This window comes from Pogona vitticeps, chromosome 2 (genome assembly GCF_051106095.1).
Source record: "Pogona vitticeps strain Pit_001003342236 chromosome 2, PviZW2.1, whole genome shotgun sequence".
Classification (NCBI taxonomy): Eukaryota; Metazoa; Chordata; class Lepidosauria; order Squamata; family Agamidae; genus Pogona; species Pogona vitticeps.
In genome coordinates this window covers 139458047-139484189 of record NC_135784.1, presented here as the reverse complement: position 1 = coordinate 139484189, position 26143 = coordinate 139458047, and the positions used below count along the sequence as shown (strand labels likewise).

The 26143-nt window shown below is 44.5% G+C and overlaps 1 protein-coding gene and 1 long non-coding RNA gene across 4 annotated transcripts; one reads left to right on the top strand and one right to left on the bottom strand.

The window, feature by feature from the left end:
• Nucleotides 1-7443: 7443 nt before the first annotated feature.
• MAFG (MAF bZIP transcription factor G) lies at nucleotides 7444-16445 on the bottom strand. Of its 3 annotated transcripts, none has more exons than XM_072990660.2 (3): nucleotides 16311-16445; nucleotides 8898-8959; nucleotides 7444-8814 (listed from the first exon to the last, which is right to left on the bottom strand). In XM_072990660.2, the coding sequence occupies exons 2-3, from the start codon at nucleotides 8931-8933 to the stop codon at nucleotides 8362-8364; spliced, it is 489 nt and encodes a 162-aa protein (XP_072846761.1). In that variant the 5' UTR covers nucleotides 8934-8959; nucleotides 16311-16445; the 3' UTR covers nucleotides 7444-8361. The 3 variants fall into 3 exon arrangements, with proteins under 3 accessions (XP_072846761.1, XP_072846762.1, XP_020670025.1); XM_072990661.2 differs by lacking the exon at nucleotides 16311-16445 and adding an exon at nucleotides 15733-15846; XM_020814366.3 differs by lacking the exon at nucleotides 16311-16445 and adding an exon at nucleotides 9132-9188.
• Nucleotides 16446-22305: 5860 nt separating this feature from the next.
• Nucleotides 22306-23309, top strand: LOC140704574 (uncharacterized). Its single transcript, XR_012083836.2, has 2 exons — nucleotides 22306-22425; nucleotides 23115-23309. It is a non-coding gene; the product is annotated as an uncharacterized LOC140704574 (long non-coding RNA).
• The last annotated feature ends 2834 nt before the right edge of the window (nucleotides 23310-26143 follow it).

Below are 26143 nucleotides of genomic sequence, written 5' to 3'. Positions count from 1 at the left end.
GATAAATGCATCAATTATATATTACAGCCTAGGGCTATTTTAGCCTCATGTATTTGTGTGTTTAGAAAAAAATACTGAACAAGATACACTTTAAATACTGAAAATACTGGACAAGACTACACAAGGAAACCACTGAAATCCACAAACACCAGCAGAGCTTCAACAAAAAAGAAAAAAGTCTAAAACTCAACAAAGCCTGGCTCCCAGCACTGAAAAATACAGCCTGCAGAAAGGTCAACGAACTCTACCCAGCCACAAGGACCAGTGATCACTGCACACAAAAGACTAGCTAATGACACCAATCATTCACAGTGACAGATCATCTCCCCCCTTATCACAATACACTCATATCAAAAAACACCCTGATTACAGGAATCATCCAATCTCCTGAAAAAACAGAAACCTGATCCCACAGCTACAAATACTCACCAATCCCACATGCTACACCAGAACACAGAGTTCTAGCTCCTGTTCTCCAAAGATGCTGGCCACAGAGACTGGTGAAACATTAGGAAGAAAAACCTCCAGAACATGGCCAAACAGCCCGAAAAACCTACTACAACCATTGGATCCTGGCCATGAAAGCCTTTGAGAAAACAAGATACACTTTTGTTCTGATTACATAAGGCTCAAACTATAACATAATAACAACTATATAGATGTTTTCAGGACAAAACCCAACACCATACTGTATATTCCAGAATGTTGTCTCTCCTATCTGCAGTCCATCCCACCCCCAGTCCCTCTGCAGTCCCCTTCCAACCCCCTAGAGCAGATTTTGAGGGAACACTACATGAAATTCTCTTTTCATTGACAGGAGTTCCATCAGCAAAAGCAAATCCCTGCATTAGATTTCACCCACAGTACTTGAAATACTTGATCATCAATTGATAGAACTGGAGTAACTGACTGACCCAACATTTTCTGACTACTTAACTGACCAGCCTGTTAACTGGAAAAATTTTGCAGACAAGAACTGCACTACTAAAGCATAGAGTACATACATGTACACATGTAATAATAAATCATAAACACATGTTCCCAACAGGTTTAACTACAATATATTTCCTTTTCAACACATTACTTAAAATATTAAGGATATTAATATAAAATAATGTTTGACACATCTTGGAATACAATACTTCCTGGATAATTCCAACGAGGTTGGTTTCTACAAGGTATCCCTCCATCTCACCATCCATTGTAGACAAGGCAGTATAAATTTCTTCACTGAATTTCCTGGAGCAGATAAAAGCTTTAAAATGCATTCACTTCCAAAGCAGGAATAGGCTTTTATCTTGTACTGTTACCTAGTTGTGAACAAGGCTAACAGCATGTGTTCAGCAGCAGACTCCAGAGATAAATGGTGCTACAGAAATAAATGTAGGATTGATATCTAAGTCTGGAGATGAAATCCTAAAGAAAAAACACTGTCATTGAGGCTTTTAAAAGGTCATGGACACTTTTAAAATCTAACCATAATTATGTTAACATTATATTTAATAGGCCAAAATTCAGTACTTGCAGCCCAGTATCTTGCACCCATACACTCAGCAACAAGTCTTGCTTGTTGCAATATTTTTTAAAAAAAGTAAAAGACTTTTTTTAATGTATATAGAATATTTACAAAACAGCAAAGTTTTTTTTAAATGTTAGTCCCTGCTAGAGTGGGAACTCATTAAGTTCATAACTGATCCAGTAAGTCTCCTCCATCTGGAACTAACAACTAGATTTAGCTCATTGTTTTAAAAAGGAAGTGGAAAACTTTGGCCCCTTAAAAAAATAACAAAACACATGGGAACATAACCCAACATTATTAGGCATGACAATATATTTACATGAAGCCAGCAGAATAGCAAGTGAATGTGCAAACTGGGTTGCCCAGTATGATGTGGTCAATAGATGGTCTCATGAGACCTGGGTTTAGATGGAAACTCACAGGTGAGGGTAGCACTGGTAAAACTATAGGGTCTGGCTTGCTTGCAACAGGTTGCTAATAACTGCAGCTTGTGGTGCCATGGATTGTCTGGGAAATGCCAACTTCAAAAACTGAGAACCAGTCTGGATTTTTTTTTGCATCAGAAAGAGAAGTTCCATTAACTGCATGCAAGCAGTCAAGCCATCTAAGTAATTTCATTGGGACAAGACTCTTTAAAGATGTTTATTGGTCATATACAAAATAAAGAATGCTTCATATCAACAAACATACACTATATACATAAATAAATTAACAACACCTCCACTGGGGCTGTGGAACAAATCCCCAACAATTATCAGATATCTACAGATTGAAAAAGGACAATAATTTAGCAATAAATACTGATTAATTATCCGGGCTCTGCTGTTGCACAGGAAACCCCCAGGACTCGACAATATGCTATTACACCCCTGGCACATAGAATTAATCTCCAGTTTTCTCAGCTTTGGAGATTGAGATTCTTTTTATCAAAATACTCCTCCCTCCCCCTTGAAGAAATATTTTAAAGCAGCAATGATCCATGTCTTCTAAGGACATCCACTCAACATCTGCAGGGTGGGGAAGGAGCAGTCATCAGTCCATCTCATGAAGTGCTCCAAATATCACAATTCTCTCTTGTTTTCCATAATATATTCCAGCTTGGCAAAGGGTGTAATAAACTCAGAGCAAACTGCAGGTGAGGGCAAAGACAACCAGCATTTGGTTTGGAACCATCTGAAGATCCCCAACTCTTCTGCCTCCAGCTAGGTAGTCAGATACCTTGATTTAGAAAATGGCACATTAAGCCTTTTATTCATACAAGTGACAATCACAAGAGTCCATACCAGATAGCAGGAGAGAAGGTAACTCCTCACCCTCTGGAAGAGCCTGCCTGACGTCCATGGTTATGCCATCCTCCCATCACCTCTGCATGGAAGGAGCTATCCCCACATTTTTCCAGCCACATCTACCCACACATTTTATCAAATGGAAACAAAAAAAGTCCTGTGAAGTAGCAATTGGGTTTGCCTGATAAAGTACACCTTGAGCTCTCAAGGTGTGAGAAGAAGGGGGGGGCTGTCACTAAGTGCTTTTTCTCTGCCTGGGGTAGGGAAAGCAAAGCCATCACTGGGACCTATCCAGAATTCAGAGCAAACCTTTGTTAATTTACAGGAATGCCAATTCTGTTCCTAGAGAACATGTAACAACTTGCCACCCTGCAAAGACTCTGGCGTGTGCCAAGTGTACGTGGGATGCAAAACCAAACATCTCTGACCCAAGGAATACAAGAAATGCTGGGTTTTCTATGTGCACATAAGTGCTTGCAGTGAGAGTGGGTCCACACGCCCTGATGCATGACCAGTGGCCCAACCCAACAATCCCTTCCCCAAGTGCAAATTGTGAACACTCTCCAAGCTGGGCCTAAATGTTAAGTACCCTGCTCCTGGCCTGCAGTTTCTCTCTCTCTCTCTCTCTCTCCTTCTCACTTCTTTTCTGGAGAGAAATAAATGTTCCATAATCCAAGAGACCACTTTTACACAATCCACTACGACATAAACAACCCCCTCCCCACCCCACCCCGCCACAAGCGAACCACATGTGGGCGGAATTACACTTCACGGATTTGCTCTTGCAGGCAAGTGGAAAGCAAAGCTCCCCACCTGTTGCATCAAACAAAATGCCCTATTATTTTAAAAATTAAAATTAAAAGGAGGGGGGGAAAACCACAACACCCTTCACAGCAGGAAAACCAAACAAACAAGCACCATGAAAAACAAGAACCATCACACTCTGAATGCTATATACCAGAAAGCGAAATTGAGGGCAAGGGCTTGAGAGGGGGCACCTGGGACAGGAAGAACTCATGAACACTAAAAGGAGACAGACTGAAAGTGAGTGAGAGAAAATGGAAGATGTGAAGGGTGTCCTCTGCTACCACCAGTGGGTGCTGGAAGCTTCACCATCTGAACTTCCGCCCTTCAAACCCATGCCCAAAACATATCCACTATAATATGAGGTTAAGTACTGGCAACCTCCTGCAACAAGCTTAGACACAGGTAGCAATCTCAGGGCAAGATAGGCAATTCCAGAAGTAAAACTACTAAAAAAATGTGGCACCTTTAAAACTAACAATAATTATTATGTGTCTGCATCCCCCAAGACAGGGTGGGGGAGGGAAATGGTTTGGTCGAAAATGAATTGCAAAAAGCACAGACTATGATCATTATGTTAGAAGTCAACTACCTTGTATAGTGGTTACAATGACCATTCAACACAGCTGTGCTGATGGCAACAGGAATGCCAGAGGCACAAAAAGCATTTGCACTGTTATCCACACCACTTTGGGAAGGTTTGCTGTACTAACTTTACACACATTTAAACTTGTATTATCATTTTCAAAGTCTGTTTGCTTTGTAGTTTATTTCCTACTAATCATTCCTCCCAGGACAGCCAACATAGCATAACTGTTCTCTAATCAAACTAAAGATTACTCTCATCCACAGAACCTTACACTATAGATACAGTATATGTTTTAGTCTTTAAGGTGACACAAGTTTCTTGGTTTGCCCCCATCATGTAGCTACCCCTCTGGAAATTTTAAGCTAGTGACTTTAACTAGAGACTCCTCATGCTATATCCAACACCTAGATGGAAAAGCAGCCAACTCAGTTAGAGGAAGCAGCCAGAGAAGCCCAGCCAACTGTGTAGACCAGGTACTGCAAATTAACAAATATTTAGGACTACATGAGCATGATACTGCTAGATTCAACAGAATCAACGAGGGCTACTGACTTCTTCATTTTGCTAAAAAGAAACTTCTGTCCCAGACAGATGGTCGCCCACAGCAATTTATCATACAAGCTGCCCTCAAATTACACAATAGGACAGATGTTATCTTGCTGCTTTCCATCAGGCTGTAAGGGAATAACAGGACAGAGAAACACACCAATGCAAACAGAGATGCAGATTCTTGTGGCCAAGCAGTAATCAGTTAGGTTCAATAGTGAGCTCATCAGTTCAGCCCACAGAGGTTCTCCTTGGGCATCTTTAAAACCAGGGTATGAGCAAAGGACCTAAAATTTCACATCAGTCTCCCCCTCTCTCTTGTCAGTTTTTTCGGCCAGAACACTCAAGTGACAACTTGTTACACTTGGCCATCTTGACAAGTGTGCATAAGTATTGCTTACTTGGATGATCATTGTTTGTTTTCCTCCAGAATTTGGATTTCTTTGGCAAGGACTAGAGAATGGAAGGCGATGAAGGGAAGAAAACATGCACCACTTTAAAGGACGGAGGGGAAGATGCTCAAAGAGGTAGAGAAATATGAAGCAATAAAAGACTGGAAATGCTCTGCCTCTAGCAATCCCATATGAACCTCCCCTGATTTCTAAGTGTTCTATATGAGGAGTGACAAGACATAAAGCCCCTGGTCCTTTTCAGACTTTTCCAGGTCCGCAAATGGCCCACAAGATCCCTAACAGAATTAATAATAACACTGCCTTGTCAAGAAGTCTGATTTTGGGTGGAATTGGCAGCCAACATGTCTGCGTGCCTATATCAGAACCATTCGTTATTATTCTCTCCTAAACTGCCATTTATATTCTTGATTCCAATACTTCTTTTTTGACATGGGCAAAGAGCAGCAGAAAACAACCCCAATCTGCCTTGTCAACAACCACCGCTTCCATTTCACACAGCCAATTTGCAGAAGGACAGAGTTCCTTGCAGCAGAAAAAAAAATATAAATACACATGAAGAGGTCTCTGACAGCAATTTCTCAATTAAAAAAAAAAATTCTCCCCTGCCTAGGATAAATGAAACGCTTGCAGTGGGTGGACATTAAGAAGATGATTTTGAGGAATCAATCTTCATTTAATTAAGGCTGAAGGTGCATTTGTTTAAAGTCATTGAGGGTTGTCCCAGGGTATCTGCTGGCTCAGAATTAAGCCCTCCAGAGTATTTTAATTGGATACTTTTGCTTAACAAACATGCAGGTTTTCTTTCCCTCTAAATATGAGACCCAGGATCTATTACAAAGTAAACTTGAGGTTTTCACAGTCTAGAAAAGCTGCCCTACTACAGTATGTGTTGCCTAACCTCTGCCTTGCGACTGCTTAGACCCTGTCTCTCCACGGGGACACGTCTCCAGTTATCACCAGGAGTGCTCCCTTCTGAAGAGCACAATTTTCTAGGCAAAGTCTCAGATTTTAAATGGCCACCTGGAGTAATACTCGAATACCTATTCCAAGGGAAAATCACAATATGTACCTCACGACACTAAAACTACCATGTGCCCCTTATGGCCCAACTCTCTGTGTGTGCTACCAGGAATTGCTAGCTGCTTGCCAAAAGTCACTGTATCTCTTACAGACACCCTAGGCATTAGACTTCCAACGAAACTTTCTAATCATCCAGAAGACAAGCAGCAAAACTGGCCCTTCCTGCATCACACTGAGCACCACACGCTCATGAGCCCTTTCAGTTTCCAGCTCAGCTTCCTAATGACTTCCAAACACACCACAGAAGAGAAAGCGACAAGCAGGAGAACAAGAAAGTGATCACAGTCTCAATACTAAAAGAATCCTGCCAGAAAAGTGAGGTACACAGACACGACCTGTAGTCCAACCTTACAGAACACAAATTCTGTTCACCCACTTGTAGAATAGGCTGTGTCCGCTCCATTCATGGCTTGACATTTCTGCAGAAGGAGCAGCAGTCTCTTCAATCCCACTTTTGCTGCCAGGTTGTTGTTTTGTTTGTTTGTTTGTTTGTTTGTTTGTGTGTGTGTGTGTGTGTGTGTGTGTGTGTGTGTGTGTGTGTGTGTGTGTGTGTGTGTGTGTGTGTGTGTGTGTGTGTGTGTGTGTGTGTCCGTCCCCTACAAAGACCAAGGAACAGCAAGAAAACAAGCTCTGGGACAGATGGGATTTTAGTAGGGTGGAAGAACAGAACACTCTCCACCGGCTACCATGAAGCCATTTTGGCAATATTTTAGAAGAGCCAGTTGACCTCCAGCTTTGGTGGCAAGAAGGCATGCCTTCAGATACAGGTAGCCTTCTTATGAGTCAGTAGCCTTCAGAAGCTCTATTGGGAAATGCCCAAGAAACCCTGCCCTCAGCCCAGGAAAAGCAAAAGGAATGCTCACAGGACATCCACACAGCAAAGATGGCCACTGGCACCATCACGTCACAGCGCCACACAAGACCTCAGAGCACAGACAACTAAACACAACAGGAGCACAAAAGAAGCATGTGAGGAGTTCAAGAATAAGTCACTTTTGGTACAATTGCAAAAAAGATATCAAACAGGACTAGCCTTTTTTTTCTTCTTTTTCCCCCAACATTATTTATAAATAAAAGTCTGATAACTCTTTATAAAAACCAACCTCGGAGCCACAAAGACTTAGCGAGAAACTTTTAAAATTTGCTCTCTTTTTTTGCTTTTTTGTTTTGAGCTAGCAAAGTCTCCAAGAATATGACAATCAAATATTTTTCATTCTCTCAGGTTAAAAAGGAGACAAGTCCTTCATCCAATTTTAGTTTTGAAACTTAGATCATTTCAGTAATTCATTAAAAGGAATCTTATCAGTCATAAATAAAGGGCTATTTAAACCACATAAACTGGTTGTGTAAACCATCACACTAGAGACACTTGATACTCTCCAAACACAGGAAACAACTAGTGATTTTGGTCTTGTTCAGTGCAACACATTAGGCACAAAACTGGCCTGTAGCCACCACGGTACAGCCTGCCTTCTCTCCTAGTAGGCGGGCGACAGTGGTGCCCATTCCTGGCTCCTTTCCCTTCTCTGCAGCACAGACACTACAGTACTGCTGTTTTGTTTTCGGTTTTTTTTGCCCCCTTCCCTCCCCCTTCAGGAAAAGTCCTAAGGAATCCCACCTTTAAACATAAAAGGCGCCAATAGATGTTAATATAAAAATGGTTACACACACTATCCCCATTTTAGCCACTGATACCAAGCAATTTACAAGCAGCAAACCGGACAGTTGACACACAACCCTGGAAGAATAGTACAGAGTTATCACTACAGCAGGTCTTCCAACTTTCCCAGGATCTCTACCCTCCCCTGCTTTTGGGCGATTCCTCCCCAAGAATTTATTCCATGCTGCTGAGAATCTCTTTGGCTAGAGAACTGAGGTCCTTCAGTCTCTCTGTTCCCAGAACACCCCTGGACAGAAGGTTCTGCTCACACAGGAAGGGTTGCATTACCATCAGTCACACCAATCAGGACAAAGCTTAGAAACAAAGGGACTGCAGTGACAAACAGGCCAGCATGTGCCCGTGTGGGCTAGGCCATCTGGGAGAGGGTTGTGCTTTGGGGATTCCAGATGAGCTTTGTGCCTAACTGCCCTGCACACACACAAGCCCAGGCAGTGCTCGCTTCACTAAGACCGGGCGTCCGTTTTAGACTTCACTATCGTGATGACGCTGGTGGTGGCAACCTTGCCAGGCACAAGTGGCCCCATGCTGGAAGCAAGTGGGCCCCGGGCGGGGGTGACAGGGCTCCGGGCCACGGTCCGGGCGAAGTTCTGCAGTGCCTCGTACTTGGAGCGCAGGGCATCAAGTTCCATTTTCATGCTGGCGTTCTCCGAGGCCAGCTTCTCCACTTCTTGCTGCAGTTCCGCCTTCTGTTTCTCCAGCTCCTCCTTCTGGGTCACCCTCTTGACCCGGCAGCTGGCGGCGTAGCCCCGGTTCTTCAGGGTCCGCCGGCGTTGCTTGAGCTGTATGATCTCCTCCTTTGACAAGCCCCGCAGATGCTGATTCAGCTCCCGTACAGACATGGTCACCAGCTCTTCATCTGTCAAGCTGGTCCCATTCTCGCCGGGCTCCCGCTTCACCTGTGGGGACAGGAGGAAGACATGCATCACTTGGAGTTCAGAGGGCAAGCATCCATCATAATGCTCCAATTTCATGCCATTACCTTCAAGGCTTTGTTTCCTTTGTTGGGGGTCGTCATAACACGCAAGCCTTCACAATCCGATTCTGTAAGAAAGACAAGATGGTCAGAGATCATCAAATTGAAGCCCCAGACTGCTCGCTTGTACAGGCTGACTTCTTTGGTCCAGCAACTCCCTGAGAGAAAGCAGGCAGGGCTCCCTGTGGGAAGCAATGCCCATGAGCTTGACGCTGCAAGGAACCAAACTGAGGGACTTACAAGAGCTCCTGGTCGCGTCTGTCCCTGCCAGCCCCACTGCTCTCTCTAAAACTTAAAAGACAAATGGCAGAGCAGAGGAGGGTGGTGGTGGTGGTGGTGATTAAGAACCCTGGGAGGAGCCAGAGCAGGATGAAACGACATTTAAAAATAGCCTGGCAGCGGGGTCCTGCACGGCTGTACTGAGCCAGTCATGCTGACTCAGCATGTGAGCAGCCTTGCTCACAGCACACGCCTTAGAGTCTAACTGAGCACGGGAGCTGCGACCCAAAAGGTTTGCCAGGCCATCAGCCTCTACCCCCATCCACAACAGGGCCCAAAGGGGATGCAGCCTGTTAGCCACCCCAGAGGCTAGAGATGGGAGCCTGGAAGCCTTCTTCACAAGTACTCCCTAGAATGGGACATGGTGTGTATGAACTGACCAATTCTATTGGAAGTATTATTTTTATCTAGGAAGCTGAATAGCAAAAAAAAAGTGGGGGGGGAGGAGAGGGAGAGGAAAAGAGGCAGAAGGAATGATATGGGGCATACAGAAAACTTATGAAAACATCTGGCTCTTACTTAAATCAAGAAATTTGGCCAATCAACATAGAGTGTACCAACACTGTGCTGATCCCTCCCCGTTTTTCTCCCAAACAGGTATTAACAGGGATGAAGATGGTAAATGGGAAGACACTTTGAAAACAAGAGAGGTCTTGGTTGGTTTCCAATGGTCAGAAGAACTAGCAATACTCCTAGACAACAAGCAATACTCCTCTTCATTTCCTTGTTCAGTTGTTCCAGTCCACTGACCACCACGTTAACAAAACAGTGGGCAGCATCCTGTTCAATATTTATGCACATGGAACTCCAGCTGCAGAAGCTACTGCAGCAATTTGACGATGTGCTAGTTGCATGCTTGGTCCTACACAAGTGGCACTTTACCAAGTCTCACCACAGCAGCCTCCACAGTCGGAGCTGTGCACCTGCATAAATACTGAACAAGATGCTGGCCAGTCAAATTTAAAAGACAAACCCCTCTTTTTTACAAATGTACTGTAAAGCTCATTTATGCCAAGTAACTCTATTGACTTATTGTAGTCACAACATATTCTTCCGAACTTCCCAAAACTTGTGTCTCATTGAGGAAATTTGTAATGTAACTTTAAGAAACATTTATGATTCTCAAATTCCTAGCAGAATGATTTCAAAAACAAGCTTGGAAATCACAATCAGAATTGGTGCTTAAGTCTCAGGAATCAGAAGGCAAATTAAAAAACACACTGACAATTCTTCCAGATTTTATAATTTCAGCATCTACTGAGTGAGCCAGGCGGGGGGGGGGGCACTGAGCATTTCAATATCCAAATTCACAAGGAACATAACCCTCTCTGAGGGAGGAAGTACATTTGGCAGCAAATGCTACTGCTGTACACAAAGCATAATCTTTGTTAATGGATTTTCATTTCTAAAACTTTAATGGAATCACCTTTTCTAGTTTCAAAACAGAAAGCACAAATGGCTTCACCACAAAAAAAGGCATCCCACTGAGACAAATAATTGTAATCCAATGCAGCTGTCTATGTAAATCAGAACTACCCAGCAAACAAGAGGAAGCAGAACAGTATCACTAGTGGAAATCCTGCTACTTAGCATAGTAAGTCACAATTAGAGTAGGCCCATTTCTATCAATAGATCTTACAGAACAGTTGACTCATCAAGTCCCCAAAGATTCAGTGAGCCTACTCTATTGCAGCTTACTATACTAAGCAACAGGATTTCAACTACTCTGTTTTTGAGCTTCACCCTGAAAAGATATGCAAGAACAGTTACTTGCTCCTGCACAAGGGACTGGAGATCTCAACAAGACATGAGTTGTACCCTGCAGGTAAAATGTCCTACAGACACACTGCACCAAGCATCAGCAAAGTACTCTACCTTTGGCTACTCCCCTGAAACAACTCAGAAGCCAGAACTGTTCCGTAAGCAAGAAGAAACTCTGCTGCAGCAGCCAGGGTTGTCTCAGGGATAGAGGAACCGCTAGGTACATCCAGTCAGGGATGTTTTTACATCCACCTCCCACCCAAGCACATCATCAGCACTTACACAGCATAATAAATGTCTCTCCCACACAGGCCATGTTCTTGTTTGTTAAATGCATAAAACATCAGTTCACATTTATAGCAGAGAATTAAGACAAGCTGGTGTCAGCAAAAGTCAAGGAACAGTCCCTTAGCAGCACCCCCAGAAGGGTTAGCTTCAGCGCTTTCCAAGATCACTAATAGGCCAGCCACAACTTGGATATTCCTCGAGCAATGAAAACTGCTGACAAGCAAAGCACTTATGCCCAAAGGACATGGCCGTGGTCACTGATTAAAAGGCTCAGCCTACACTAACACAGTGGGTCACAACTGCCTGACTAAAAAGGATTCAATTCTTAGTTTTGCTTTTGGAATCGACAAGTCAATTTCAAAGAATGACTGGTCTTAAAGTGTAGAATACTCCATTCATTGTGCTGTGCCACCCACAATCACAAGTTGCAGGCACACGGATACATGAATACACCCCCCCCCAAGGCTATCGTTTCTTATTCCATTTTCTAATTCAGGGAATAAGCTGTGATAGGAGCAGCACTGCCATCCCTGCAAACAGCAGCCTCTAACACCATGCCACTGTTTAAAAAATCATACTACTATATACTAGATAAATAAATGCTGAGGCATGGAAAAGGATTGCCCTCACCCCAACACCAGAACCTTTATTTCTATTTTCCCAACTTCGGTGTATCTAAAAACCAAATGTAGCTAGACATTTCCAGGAAAAGAATCCAAAACAAACTGCTAGAAACCACTCCTCCACAGAATGGAGTAAGCAACATCACTCCAAAGTAATATCAATTTCCTTTGCCTATCAAGAGATTGTACTTAAAGTGGATTGGAGAGAGTGATCGATATCACCAGTAGTGCTCAGGTAAGAGAGCTCTACAAGTTTCTGAAAAACAGAAATTGCACAACCAAGGAGGAATTCCACGTGGCACAAGAAGGAATTCCATGTGCAACTGATCTTGAACAGAAATTCCAGAGCAGGAAGCTATCTTGGGAAAAAAAATCTAAACATGAGTGTGCTTAGCCAACTCAACAAGACTCCTCATAGAGCAAGAGCAGGGCTCTAGTCGATGTCAGGATTCGTGATGTAAATGCAGACTAACATTAGGGAGCATAAAGGAATACTGGCAAGAAAGAATCTCAGTCACTCACAGCTCGCTGTCTCACTGCATGGGAAATGTTGGGTGAAGACTGTTGTGAGGAGAGAATGGAATACAAGCCCTCACTTCTGTAGCTATAAACCTAGTAGAGCAAATCAAAGTACGAGAATAATGGGGCCTAAATCATATGACAGTTCCAAATAGGGTAGACCCATAGGATGAATGCGATTTACGTAAGTGTTGATGTAACATTCTGCAATTTATTCAATACTTCTACACTAGTTTCAGTAGCAAACAAATTTAGGCCTAAGCATTGAACTTGCCATATCATAAAAGGTTAAGGAACCTTGCAATATTTCAACACAAGGAATTCGTTAGGTGTAAGTCTGTGCTCAGGGTAAGCAGAGTTTTCATTACTAGAAAGACTGATTTATATATATTTTTAGAAGAGGCACTCAAGAAGGAAACCTATCCAGACTTTCACATTCATAAACTGGGTTGGCATCAGGCCCTGCTAGAGCACTGACTGGATGGCTGAAGCAGCAGGACTTATTAACATCCTGCAAGGAGGACAGCCAGAGAGAACTGGCATCTAGACAGAGACAAACTTGGTCTAACTCCCCAGACTGCTGATTTCTCAGCTTTTTGACAGCTTCCCGAAGAAAGATCACACTGGAAAGTGCCAAGTGCGATGGCTGCAAAGGGGGGAAAAGTGCAGCCTCAACACATTTCACAGAGACTCAAAAGGCCTGCACTCAGCACAAGCACCGCCAATTCTTCGCTCATAACAGAGCTGACAGCGGAGTGCATGATTCAACACAGGCCCCATTCTCAACATTCCTGGTTCAGAGAGCTCTGCCATCAAACTAGTGTAAACATGGTGACGTCAGTCCATTCCAGCAGTAAGACAGCCCCCATCACAGGAGGCCCAGCTGTAAGGGATAAGAAAGAAGAAGGGCATGACAACAAGGAAAAAACAGGAGCTGGATGACAGCCTGCAGTGGGATGTTTTTCAACAGGTGTAGCACAAAGAGCTATTAGGACATGGTGCTTTATTGCATGGCAACTCTGTTGGCTGCAGGCTTTCAGGTATTTAGAGAAGTATATGCAAATATAGCCTCCTAATTATCCTTATAATCACATACTGATCCCTTTGTAGGAATGTTTAACCTGGTGAAGGAACCTGAATCCAGATGGATTATCAGTAAGCCTTTCAGAAATGTATGATCCCTAGAGAATCCTATTACCCCTTAACCAAACATGTCTCCTCAATATGTTTACATACAAAGGCACTGCAGCTCTACTTTGGATATGACAAATGCCTCTTATTAACTTGAATTAAGGGACCCAAACTGTCTTTTCCTAAATATCCTTAGCAGACTGCCATATTCATATTGTTATTTTGTTATTTGCTGTATCTGGGAAGACAGGGATGTTTGTAGTCAAAATAAGAGAATTCCATTCACCTTTTCCCAGCCTTCTGATTTTTTGCAGTTAAACTGAACATTTATTTTATTTCACATTTATCAAACTTCATAAGTAATCATCTAAATACCAGTGGACTCTGCATTACAAGGGAAGCAAGACACTTTTGCACATCATCCCCCCCCCACTAACAACAAAAAAAGGAACAAAAAGGTGTGAGTTTCCTCTATCATGTTTCCTTTACATGAGCAAAGGGTATAACATTAGATTATCTGTCTCATATTGAGCTGAAGTTGGGCTATTTTGGTGTTTAAACCACAGATCTAGTATCTTTGGTTACAACAGGTCTTACAATACAGTATTAGAATCATTCTGTTCAAGTTTTGGAGTATCCTTTTATTGTACAGAATGGGGTTAAATTAGGCAACTTTTCAAATCCACCCAATATTATGCTTTTAGAATCAAAGGGGGGGAATGCACAGGTCTTGTTCAGAGAGATATCAAACCAAAGTAACTTGCTCTCATTACTGAAGCATTTTGATCTACAGTCAGTTCAAGCATCTAACAAACACTGACTTAGTAGTCCATCTCCCAGCAGTTAAGCCACTTTCAGACTGACAAAGGACAAGCTGTTCTGCAGTGTTGTGGCTGGAGATGACGGCATGCTTAAGCTAGCTTTGCTGGGAGGACTTCTCATGAGGGAGTTAGCAGAGGACAGCATGCACTTGTTGCACATACGTGCTCCACTGTACAAATGAGCTGAGCTAGACAGATACACAGAGGAGATCTGCTTCTCTGTCCCCTTCCTGCTTCAACATGACAATATGCTACTCCCCTTCCAGAGCCCAGGAGAAGGCTGTGTTGGTCAGAGTGACAGCATATAAAACAACAGAAGTAGCAATGTCCACTAAGCCATTACTTTCTGGACTGACCATTTTAGGAAGACTATAAAGCTAGCTCAAAGAGAAAAGCTGGCAGGTAAGAAGGCACTGGGACCTTGTAGATGTCCAAGGCCCAAATAAACATCAACCAAAGGACCCACAAGAGAAAGGAGATCTCTTACAAAACTTCTGCCAAGTATCCCTCTTTCTCCCCTCCATGTTCTGTCTTCAAACACTGCACATGGATATGCACTCTAGTACATATGCTCAGAGAGCTGTGACTGTCACAACATAAGTACGGGAGGGGAGGTGCGAAGAAAGGCGATTCTCTTCTCTGGTCTCTTGAAATTCTATTCTTCTCTGCTTTATTACCCCGAAAGGAATGAGTGAGCAGGTCCTCTCTCCTCCCTCTGCCCCACTGGACCTTTGGCCAGGTCCCCCCAGCCCCCACCTCTCTTTGTGCTGCATATACCTAAGGGTGACCTCATGTTGATGAGTCAGCAGAGTCTGGGCTCAGCACTCAGGAGGTTGTGCCAGGGATGCAAGGGGTTGAGGTAGACCCCTCATTTGCTATGGCCGTTGCATTCCCCCCCCCACCCGCACCCTGTCCCGAACCCCAACCCACATGCACTCTTTCCTTCCCGCCGCGCTTCCTTCCTTCCTTCCCTCCCTGCCCAGACACCTGATGAGTCAGCACGACGAGCCCTTTCACATTCACAGACATGGCTGCATTCTCTCGGGAGAGACCTACAGGCACAAGTGCCCAGGGAGCAGCGCGCCCCAACAACCTCTCCGCCGTCGCCCCCCCCCCGCCCCCGCTTCTCCGAAATAAGGGAAGGGGGCGCCCTTGCCCTGGAAAACCCACAAAATTAAGTGGGGAAGGGCCCGGCTACTTTTTCCACGCTCGGTCCTTGAGGAGAAAAGTCAACAACAACAACAACAAAGATCAAGGGAAAACCACGTTCAGGGGCAAGAGAGAGTGAGGGGGGGGCGCAGGTCGGTCTCTCCCGCGAACGGCAGCCGTGGGAAGGAGCAAGGAGGGCCACCCACGCCCGCAGAGCGACTCCACGCCAAGGGGGGGGAGGGAGGGAGCGCGGAGAGGAAACCCACCCACCTGTCAACAACAGAAAATGAAGTCAGCCCGCCGCCGAGGCGGAGGGAGGGGAGGGAGACACCGACGCCCGCTCCCCTAGACCTACGTCTCTCTCTCCCCCCCCCCTCCTCCCGGTCTCTCTTCCCGAAACACACGGAGCCCGCCAGAACATTCCCGGGTGGAAAGGCGCGGCGGGCGGCGGCGGCGGCGGCGACCGGGCGCGGGGGGGGGGGCGGTGTTGCCTGCGCTCCGGCCAGCCTTTCCAAGTCCCCGCGCCGAGCGCCCAAAGCGGCTCTTGACAAAAAATAAACACCCCGAAGAAAGAGCGAGCGGAAGACTCCACGGAACCCACCGTGCCCGGGGAAACTGGACGCGAGGAGACCACCGCCGCCCTCCCCCCCCCCGCAGCCGCTTCTATGGCGACCCCCCCTCCCATTTTATTAATTCCTCCGCCGTCTGTCTGTCTGTCTGTCTGTCTGTCTGTCTTCCTTTCTTCCTTCCACCCTCCCTCTCTTCCTTATGGGGGGGCCCTGGCTCCCCTTCCTTCCTTTTTAAAGAGGGGGGGAAACCCAGTCCTAGGCCGCCGCGCAGTCGCTTACCCTCCGCTCGGTGCCGCCGGAGGGGGAGGGGAAAGACCGGGGCGGGGTGGGGGGGGGGACACCGCCACGCAGAGAGGGACCGAGAGTCCGGGGTCCGCCGCCGCCGCCGCTGCTCACGGACACGTCACGTGATGTTTGGGTCACGTGCCTCCATTCATGAAGCCGTTCGGAGCTGCCGCCCCGAGTCTTAAAGGGAATGTGTTGAAAGGTTTCGGGCTCCCGTCTCTCTCTCTCCCTGTCAGCCCCTCCACGCCTCTACTTTAAATGTCGGGGGGAAAGAAAAGGGCCGCAGGAGTTGGTGAGGAACAGGTGGCTCGCGCGCTGCTGGAGCGAGCGGGGAGGAGGAGGAGGAGGAGGAGGACCCTCCCCCGGCGGGACCTCCCAGGCCGGTTGCTCGAAGCGGAACTGGGTGTGGGGGGGGAAAAGGTCGGATTGGTAGGCCCCGCCGTGGGTAGGTGTCGCTCCCACCCTTTGGCTCGGGAAATATTAATGTGGACCGACGTAAGTAAAGCCGAGGAAAGGCACAAGCTGACGGTCCTTAAAGACGCGCAGAATCCTCTTCGGGAACGAGGAAGGGTAGATGATTCCCTCCTGGAAAAAAAAAAAACCGCCCCTACGGATTGAATGAGAGACCGGGGGGGTGGGGAGCACGCGTGGTGCTTGCTATGTGCGATCAAGTCGCTTCCGACTTATGGCGACCCTCCCGATCCACAAGAGTCCAGCTCACTGGTTGGAATTCAAGACTGTGGTTTCCTCTTACTGAGTCAATCCATCTCGTGTTTTGGTCTACCTCTTTTCCTGTTGTCTCCCATTTTTCCCGGCGTTCCTGTCTTCTCCGAATAGTCTTGTCTTCTCAAGCACCCGTTGCCCTGGGAAAAATCATGTTTTCCCTACCACAAACCTTGCATCTCCCTATTACAGTATTTCCCTTCTTACCTTAGAGACAGACTTTGTAGAAAGACTGCATAAAAGCCACTGGAAATGGGGGCAAGGGAGAAGATCCCTCTCCAGGACATGAATGGTTTTAGAGAGGTAGAAGAGGTACCAGATGGGGCAGTGCAGGGCCCCACAATTCAGTTTGTAGCTAGATGCAGGGCCTCTGGGGCAATATGTGTGCACGATGCAAATCAACCTGGAAATTTGCAAAGTCAATAGACAGGAAAATTTAATTGCCTCTAACTTTTTTGTTTTTGCGTTGATTACATTAAATATGTAACTAGAGTAGTCCCTGAGAAGGGGTGTAAACCTGCCAGATTTCAGTCAGGAATCTGTGTGCCAAGCACCAGTGACAGAGTGGTACATTTAGAAGGGCAGGTGCTCATCATGACAGTCTCCATAGCCATCATCACACCTCATAAGGAGAGTCCAGAAATGCTGGCAGCTCCCTTACATAAATCAAGAAGAGACTGATGTCTCAATAAATGCAGTGGAAATGGTACAGAACTACTGTTTGACCAGTAGCTGGTTTGCTCAGAGCATTCCGGTGGGGAATTCTTTCACAAAAAGAACTTCAGCATTTAAGTTTCCAAAACAGTTAGACTTCATCCACACCTCCAGAGCTGCCCTTCTAGACGCCTTGTCAGAATGACTAGCAGTTTTTATTCTTCTTCTAACCCTTGGTCCGCTATAGTTCCACAATTTCATCACAAGAAATGTGGCTGAGCTAGCACTTTCAAAATTAATTTTCTAGAGCCAAAGAGTGTTGTTCACTGGAAATTTTTCTAAATCAATTCTGTCCCTTGCTGTATTTTTCCCAGCAGCCTTGCTTACCTCATGAGCAGGGATCATTCACCCCACAGCTCTGCAACTGACCTCAGTTAACAGAGCCCTGGCTGGAATTAAAGGTGAGAGAGAGACCAAGATGCCTGGAGCAAAAAAATGTATTGTGCAGAAGGGGCCCTTTCAGCCTGCAGGTGCTGATTTGAACGGTGAAAAAGCATTTTTTTTTGTTTTGCTTCCTAGCCTAGATCCAAGCTGATTCAATACAAGTCCCTGCATCCCCAAATACTCAGTGGCACATGCTCAGCCATGGGGCAGGGCTCCTGGCAAGCACCATAAGCTCCCCTAGGCTAAATTAAGGAGCCGTTTTTTCTCCCAAGAGGAGTGTGTGCCATATGTCTGCACTCTGAAAACAGTGGGTGTGTACTTGTGGAAAAGAAGTCCTGCCTGGTGGTTTCTCCTCACTAATACTGTACTAGAAGCTCACGGTCTGGTATAGGTGGGGCTTCGGCACTGAGGGAACAGGGAAGAAGAGTCCTGAAAATATACATTCCTTTTCCCTTTGACTTTCCTCAGTGGCCAGACCCGACCTTTTGTCCAGAGGTTTAATACCCATTCTACAATTTCATCTCCCTCCTCCCTTAGGAATGTTCTCCTCTCCCCCCCCCCCCGTTCAAGCTTTGCTGTGTCTACACTTTCTTAAAACTGCGGAAATTGCAGGGAGCAGTGAGGTCTGGCTTGAAAATGCTGATGCAGGAAAGTTGCGCTCACAGCTGCTTCTTGCTTAGGTGCCTGGGACAGGAATGCTGCAGCATGCTCCAGACTCAGGCAAAAGGCACTGGATGAAACGCTGTGGGCAAGGACTGTGAGGAACAAAACCCAAATTCTTCTCCTCCTGATCCAAAGTCTCTGCAGGAAGCACCACTGCCTCCTTTTAGTTCCACTCACACACTGTATATCGCTGGGGGGGGGGGCTTATCAGAAGCGAGAGGGAGCTGCCTCTGACTTGCTGAAGAAAGGAGAAACCAGGATGACACAATGCAGCAACTTTGATGGCTGTCCCGTTCTCTCTCAGCCCACCCCTCCCACTGCTTCTCCTGGAGTTGCAGCCATAAAACTGTTTGCCTAAATGTGCTGAGTCTGTGGTCCTCTGTGGAGCAGGGAAGATGTATCGGATGGTGTGTATTCAACCTGAAAGCCTGATGAGGTTTGATGTTGGATTAGAAAAAGGGAAAAAGACTCCAGCAGGCATCAGCTATGCATTTTAGCAGTGCAGTTCCCAACAAAACGGGAAGAGGCTTTGTCATATTAGATGCATTCACTGTCATGTCCATCTAAGAAGGAATCTGCAGCCTTCCAGATGCTCTTGAGCTACAATTACCGTTGATCATGTTGGCCCAGAACTGCTTGGAGGTCCCCTCTGGAAAGTTGCAGGTCCCCTCCTTTTATCTAAGTCAGTGGTTCCCAACCTTGAGTAATCCAGGTGTTCTTGGACTACAGTTTCTACAAGCCTTCACCATCAGCTTTTTAAAACAGGGTTTCTGGGAATTGCACTCCAAGAACACCTGGGTTACTCAAGGTTGAGAACCACTGATCTAAGGTGGCAATTCAGGTTTAAAATGTGGGGCAGCTGTTTCATCATTTTGGCACTGGTTGCACAGCTGGAGTAATGGCAGCCCATGGTCCAAGAGGGTGGGAGGGGGGGTGTCTCAACCTGAAATATATGCTGCCCCAGAATAGCAGGGCAAGCCACCTGCCCTGACCATGAGCTGTTGCTAATAGGCAAAATTTCTCACATACCTGCCCCTCATCTCCCTCTCTCTTTCCATCCTTCCTGTTTGCATCTTACAAATAGAATATTTATTTATTTATTTATTTATTTATTTATTTATTCATTCATTCATTCATTCATTCATTCATTCATTCATTTGCTTACTTACTTACTTGCTTACTTACTTACTTACTTACTTACTAAAATGAAGCATCTGTGCAATTCCAGCCAATGTGCTCTGCCTTCCTGGAACTCTCTGGAATGGAATACGCCTCATTAGAGGTCAGTCTTAACACCAGTGGGCATGTAACCACATTAGCTATGGGTCTTCTCCTATTCTTTCTTCTTTGCCCTTTTTTTCTTAACAGAAAGATAAGGGTGGTTTAGAGCTGTGGAGGGAATCTTGTTTAAATGGATTATAGCTATACAAGATGCAAGCTTAAATTTCAAGTAAATCCCATGTAACCTGAACTTACAACTTTCAGAAATAAAACTTATTGCAAACATTCTACACATACCTATTTCTTATATTTGACCTTTTTGTTTGTTTTTTCAACAAAAACAGCCATTAGAGGCTGAGTTTGGGGCTGCAGTGGGGGGAGGGGGATGATTAACACTTCACTGTCTCAATTTTTATTCTTTTTGGCCAGGAAAGAATACAAAGACCAGAATCCCTCAGTTCTCCTAACTGTCAAGAAAGGACAATGTTCCTGCATTAAGCCTCCAAACGACAAAAAGGGGGAAAGGTAAGAGATGCAAGTGCTCCATCCTTCTTTCCAGCCTCTCAGAGTCTTCTGTTTGTTTTCAAATGGGCCGAACAATTGCAGGATGTCCAGTCCCATGAAATTTGGCCTTGCAGGTCTCTAGAATTGTACCTGAGCTGCTTAATCTGCATAGAGTTAAGGTGATAGTTGCTGAAAATGTCTAATGTTTACAACTAGGAATGAGAAAAAATACTGAAAGTATCTTCCAGTGATTAGTGTTCTTGTTAGTAGTGTTTTGCTTCCTCCTGTAGCTCAAATGTCTGTACTGAGTTTGATTTTTCAAACTGAGTTGGAACTGCTGGATAGCTCAGTGGCTTGGGCATCTGGCTGCAGAGCCAGAGGCTGGGAGTTTGATTCCCTGCTGTGCCTCCTTCACATTGGCTGAACTTGGTGATTCGTAGGATCTCTTCCAGCTTTGCGGTTCTAAGATGATGATGCTGATGAAAATTTATTCAAAATATAATTGATTAAAAAGGGAAATAGCTGGTGTTTCATTGGTGGGCAGTTGTAGTGTATGTTTAGATAAGCAGATATTAGTTTCAAGAATAACCGTGTTTACAAAGTAGCCCCATAACAAATTCAGTAGCCCTAGTTTTGATATGTTTATAATATTATTTACATCCATCCACTATATTACACAGAACTCACTCTATTGAATGTAGTCTATTAATGACTATCTAAGAGGTAAACACGGCAAGATGATGCCACACCATAATGCTCTGACCTAGCTTGTGTTATGCTGTGCATCGGCATGCTTGGATTAAAGTTACTGGAATAATAGAAGTGATATATAAATTATTGTCCCTGAAGCAGTCCAAAATTAAAACTACTGCCAAAGTGGAAAATAACTCACAGGAAAGTTAGACTGCTCCATAACATTCTAGCCTTCTTTTAGTCCCAGGTAGAAGTTTCTACTCCACAAAGAACAGAGAAAAAACAATAACCATGGTTCAAACTGTTCTTACCTAATGGGAAATCCCCAACACCCTGGGAAATGAAGAGAAATAACTTGTTAATGATGGGTAGAATAATTTTCTGGCTTCTTTTTAAAATTTTACTTCTATGAAAGAATAAGAAAAAACACAATTTCCCTATGGCATAGCCTTGTGACATATTTCAGAAAACAACTGCCACTCCTGTAGACTTCTGGGGATACAAATATCCTTGTTTTGAACAACTGCAAAAATATTTCCCTAGCAGTGGGGTTGTGTATGTGGGTGCGGGAGGGAGGGAGTTTTTCAAGGGGCTCCAAAACTAGGCAATAGCTCTGTGTAACTTATAAGGTTCCCACCTCTACTTGCAGAAAAAGAGGTAGGGATGTATGTATGTGTACACCCATCAGTTCATTAGGTCTGTACTCTCATAGTTAAAACTCCTTTAACTGGTGTGTATAAGCCAGCTTTCTTTGCAGAATACTGCTAAGCAACTGTAGTGGTGCTTCTTCTATGAAGAATATGACCAGATGAGACCAGTGGAAAGAGAGCATGTTCCTCTTTCACTGGATAGGAGCAGCCGTTCTTTGCTCAAGAGGTGATAGACAGGTTGAAGAAATGTATGCTGTGCGGCCAAATGTATGTGACTACAGCCTCTGTCGAACAGCAAAATGGGGTTCTACAGCGTAAACATAAGTGCTTCAATCATCCTTCGTGCTTCAGTGGGTCACTTACTCCAGGATACTATGCCACAGAAATGGAGGTCATAATAGCCATGTACCAGTGGGGTTCCAACACCACTCTTCCATCATTTCCTGTGGAGAGAACTTTGGTGTACTTTAAATTCAGCAGTGGAGCAGATTGTAAGGAGGGTAAGAAGCTAAAAGATACTCGCTAAAGAGAGAAGAGGAACAAAGTTATTCAAACAGGTACAGTTATTACTTTTTAATCCGCATGGAATAAATTTTGTTGACCTGTTGTTGGCACCATTATAGACCAGCACCATGTTTGTGTCCTTTCTCCCCCTCTCACAACCAGACACATCAAACTATATTTGACAGGAAATTGTGTGCAGTCTTATTTCCCCCCCCCCCCTTTCTTCATTTTAGCCCTTTACCAGAAATGTAGAGTGGACATACTCTTTTTGTGGGAGTGACCATTGTGCTTCCATGCTGTCTCTACTCAGATTTTCAGGTACCCTACTGTGATTTTCCAGTTTTTGCTGTGGTGAACTGGTAATACTGGCACAATAATTTTGTGCTACTAGCATTTTTTCTGTGTAAGCATATGAAGCAGTTCTGGTGGTTAATATAATTTTATCTGGGCAGTTTACCTCTTGATTCATCTGTATACTATCAACATTTATCTGACTGCTAAAGAGCATCCTTTTATTTATATTCAGGCATTCCCTTCCTCTTTGCAAAACCTATTCATACCATACATCACCCACCAAGAATAAGAAGAGGCTAGCAAAGCTGTAAAAATACCAAGTTTGGGCACTGGTTAAGTGGGGCCAGGTGTTTTAGATAAGGTTGTAGGGTATGCAAAAAGAATCCTTAACCAAATATTTCAGTCGGGAACAGATGGACAGCACACTGCTTCTCTCTGTTCTTTAAAGGCTCTAGCACAGAAAATTACTATATATGTGCAGCAAGAGAGGAAGAAATGGATGGTGGCCATGAAGATCAAAGCATTAACAAGAATCAGGGCCTTCTAATTGTATGCTGATCCACTCTGCAGTGTTTCATGTCCACAGTCTTCTGCACCAGTATTCTCGTCTCTACTAATTATATGCTTCTGCACAGTCACGTTAGTCATTTGTGTGCATCATTTTTCCATATTCATTATGCTCATATTTATTCAAGAAAACAAGAATTGGAAATGTCTGGTCTGCAGAATATATTATCTACACATACACATCAATCATTTCATCCACCAAGTGTGCATCAGTTGCTGTTAAAATATAGCCCATTCTCATTCTGTCACATCTGCATACACACATTGATTTCAGGCACATAATCAGAACTATTACTTAAAGTACTTTATCTTTCTTGGGCCTTCAAACTTCTCCAATACTTACTGTGTATTTTTAATAACACATGCAAGTAAGAAGGTGCCTCTATTGGAAGGAGGATAGCAAAGATACTAGCTAGTGGGACTCACTGCCCATAGAAACTGAATTACTGTAGTTGGAACTGCTTCAGGTCCCGACAGGCATATTGCTATTCCTCCATCTGGCTTCCACAGCCATGATTTCCCACTTTCAGAAGGAATCCCAAATACCAACCCTGCCTTGCCCTCAAGTAAAATTCCACAGGCTCAGGTAAAGGATTGGCTTCACCCAACTATGGAGGGACAAGAGTGCTGCCAATGGTAAGCCACATATGCAAGTAAATACAGTCCACGCATTAGGTCTCAAGCAGGAAGGACAGGGTTTATTCTCCAAAAAAACAATGGGAAGAAAAATGTCTTAATGATACAGAACATTGCAAAGGCTACACACCTCAACATCGTCCAATAAATAGGAATTGGGAAACCAAGTGTCTCAGTGTAAGTGTACAGTTTTTAAAGCTCTTAGTTGTCTGCTAGAGCCCAACAAAGATGGCCACTCAGTGACGTTCAAATCCCTTAGCTTGAGACAACCTGAATTACATGTAGAATATCCCATACATTTGGTGTTAGCTGAGCTCTGAACATAAAATGATCCTTGCTAAAGACCTTTCTGCACCATTTGCTATTTACCATCTGACACTAGTCCCCCATTATTTCTTCCTCACCATTGGCCCCTTTCTTTTTTCCTGTTGTTGTCATATAGCAACATGTGGAGAGAGCAGCAAGCATAATTGGAAAATAGTGATCTTTAGGTATTCTATATGAAGCTTCCCCGAGATATTTCTAACGACCATATTTCTGTACATCAAACTTGGGTTTTGTCCCTGATCTGTATGCAAAGAAAGCTTTGGTTTTGGCCAGTAAGACGTAGATACATGGCACAGCTGAAACAGTAGCCCAGTTCAGATATGTATGTGAAGGCGAAGCTTCGTGTTTGTCCTGAACATACATTCTAACAGTTCCCTGAATTTGGATGTAATGCAGAAATGTTGGCTGTTTAAAAACAGAAGTAGAAGTGCCCAGCCTCCTCTTTGCAGTTAAGAGAGAGAAAAAGAAGGGGAAGGAAGACAGCATGAACTTAAGTCTCATACAGGCTCATTCATATAGTGGGAAGCCATGCTTTCCTGTTATGACTGAGCCAGAAAAAGAGAAAGTAGCAAACAGAAAAGTGACACATTATACAGTACAAGAAAAGGGGGTGGGAGGGAAGCAGACAGCCTAGGCAGGAAATCAGCGTGGGATGGAACGGCTCTGTCGCTGAACCCTTTATATGTGGGCGGTCACAGTCATGACCAAAACCGCCACAACAATGTTTGTGCTTCTCAGGAAGACACAAATGTCAAATCTTCAGAGCAATCTAGAGCTGATGCCTGCCTGAAGAGGGTCAAATTTGAAGACGCTCAAATTCTGCATTGAGGCAGTAGGAGGCATTTCAAGGATGCACCGGAAAAAGGTGGTGTGTTGCCCTACTCTAGTAACAGCTTGGAAAAGCAACTTTTTGGGGCCTACAACTCCCAGCATCCTCCAGCCAGCATGGTTACCTGCAGCTGCCATCCAAACAATTACTCTTTCAAGTTGTGGCTTGGCTCGGGTATATATAAAACACAAACATATTCAAGGCTACAGATGGATACAAACCACTGGTTCAGTGGTTTGTGCTGGTTCATTTTTTGGCCAAACAAGTGTTCAGCACTTCCCAGCCCTGCCTCCTCTGCCGTTTGTCTACTCGGAGGCATGCCCAGAGGAGGCGGGACAGGGAAGCCAGGGTGCTGCCCTCTGCATGGGTGGCTGTCAGAGGAGGTGAGGCTGGGAAGTGCCAAACACCTGTTTGGCCAAAAAACAAACCAGCATAAACTACCAAACAGGTGGTTCATGCCCATCTCTATTCAGGGCTGGTGGTATGGAAGTGCAGCCAGAGAGAATTTGCAAATGAAATTAAACAGAAGATTCTGACTGGATCTAATTATCGTTTATTTCATGCTTGCATCACAGTACTTATTATTTTTCTGTGGACACATAACAAAAATATGACCAATTTAATCTTACCTACAAGAGTCATAAATTGCCCTATGAATAATTTTCCCCTTCAACCATATGAATCGAGCATATACTCAACATACGTTGTAAGAATGATTGAACCTGCAACTTAGCATACTGGAAGCCTGCTCTAAGGAGGTGGGACAGGTAAAAGGTTACGTTCTTAGCACGTTCGCTTAAAAAGATCAGATAGCAGGTGATGGGATGGATCTGTGTGAGATCCCAGAAACCCAGCGCCATCAAGATCAACAATCCTGAGTGAGACGGGCCAGTTGTCTGGCTTGGTCTTAAGGCAGCTTTGGAAGCCTCTGCTCTCCCTTCTCTGAGCGGAGCTACTGCACAGACACGACTCGTACCATAAAAGAACTATCAAGCTGACATAACAGAGAATAAAGGCATAAAAGGATCCCACATGAAAGTCCAGTAGGAATAAGAGGAGATAAAAGGAGGGAAAGAAAAAGAACCAGACACTTCATTTTATTATTGTAGGAAAATGGC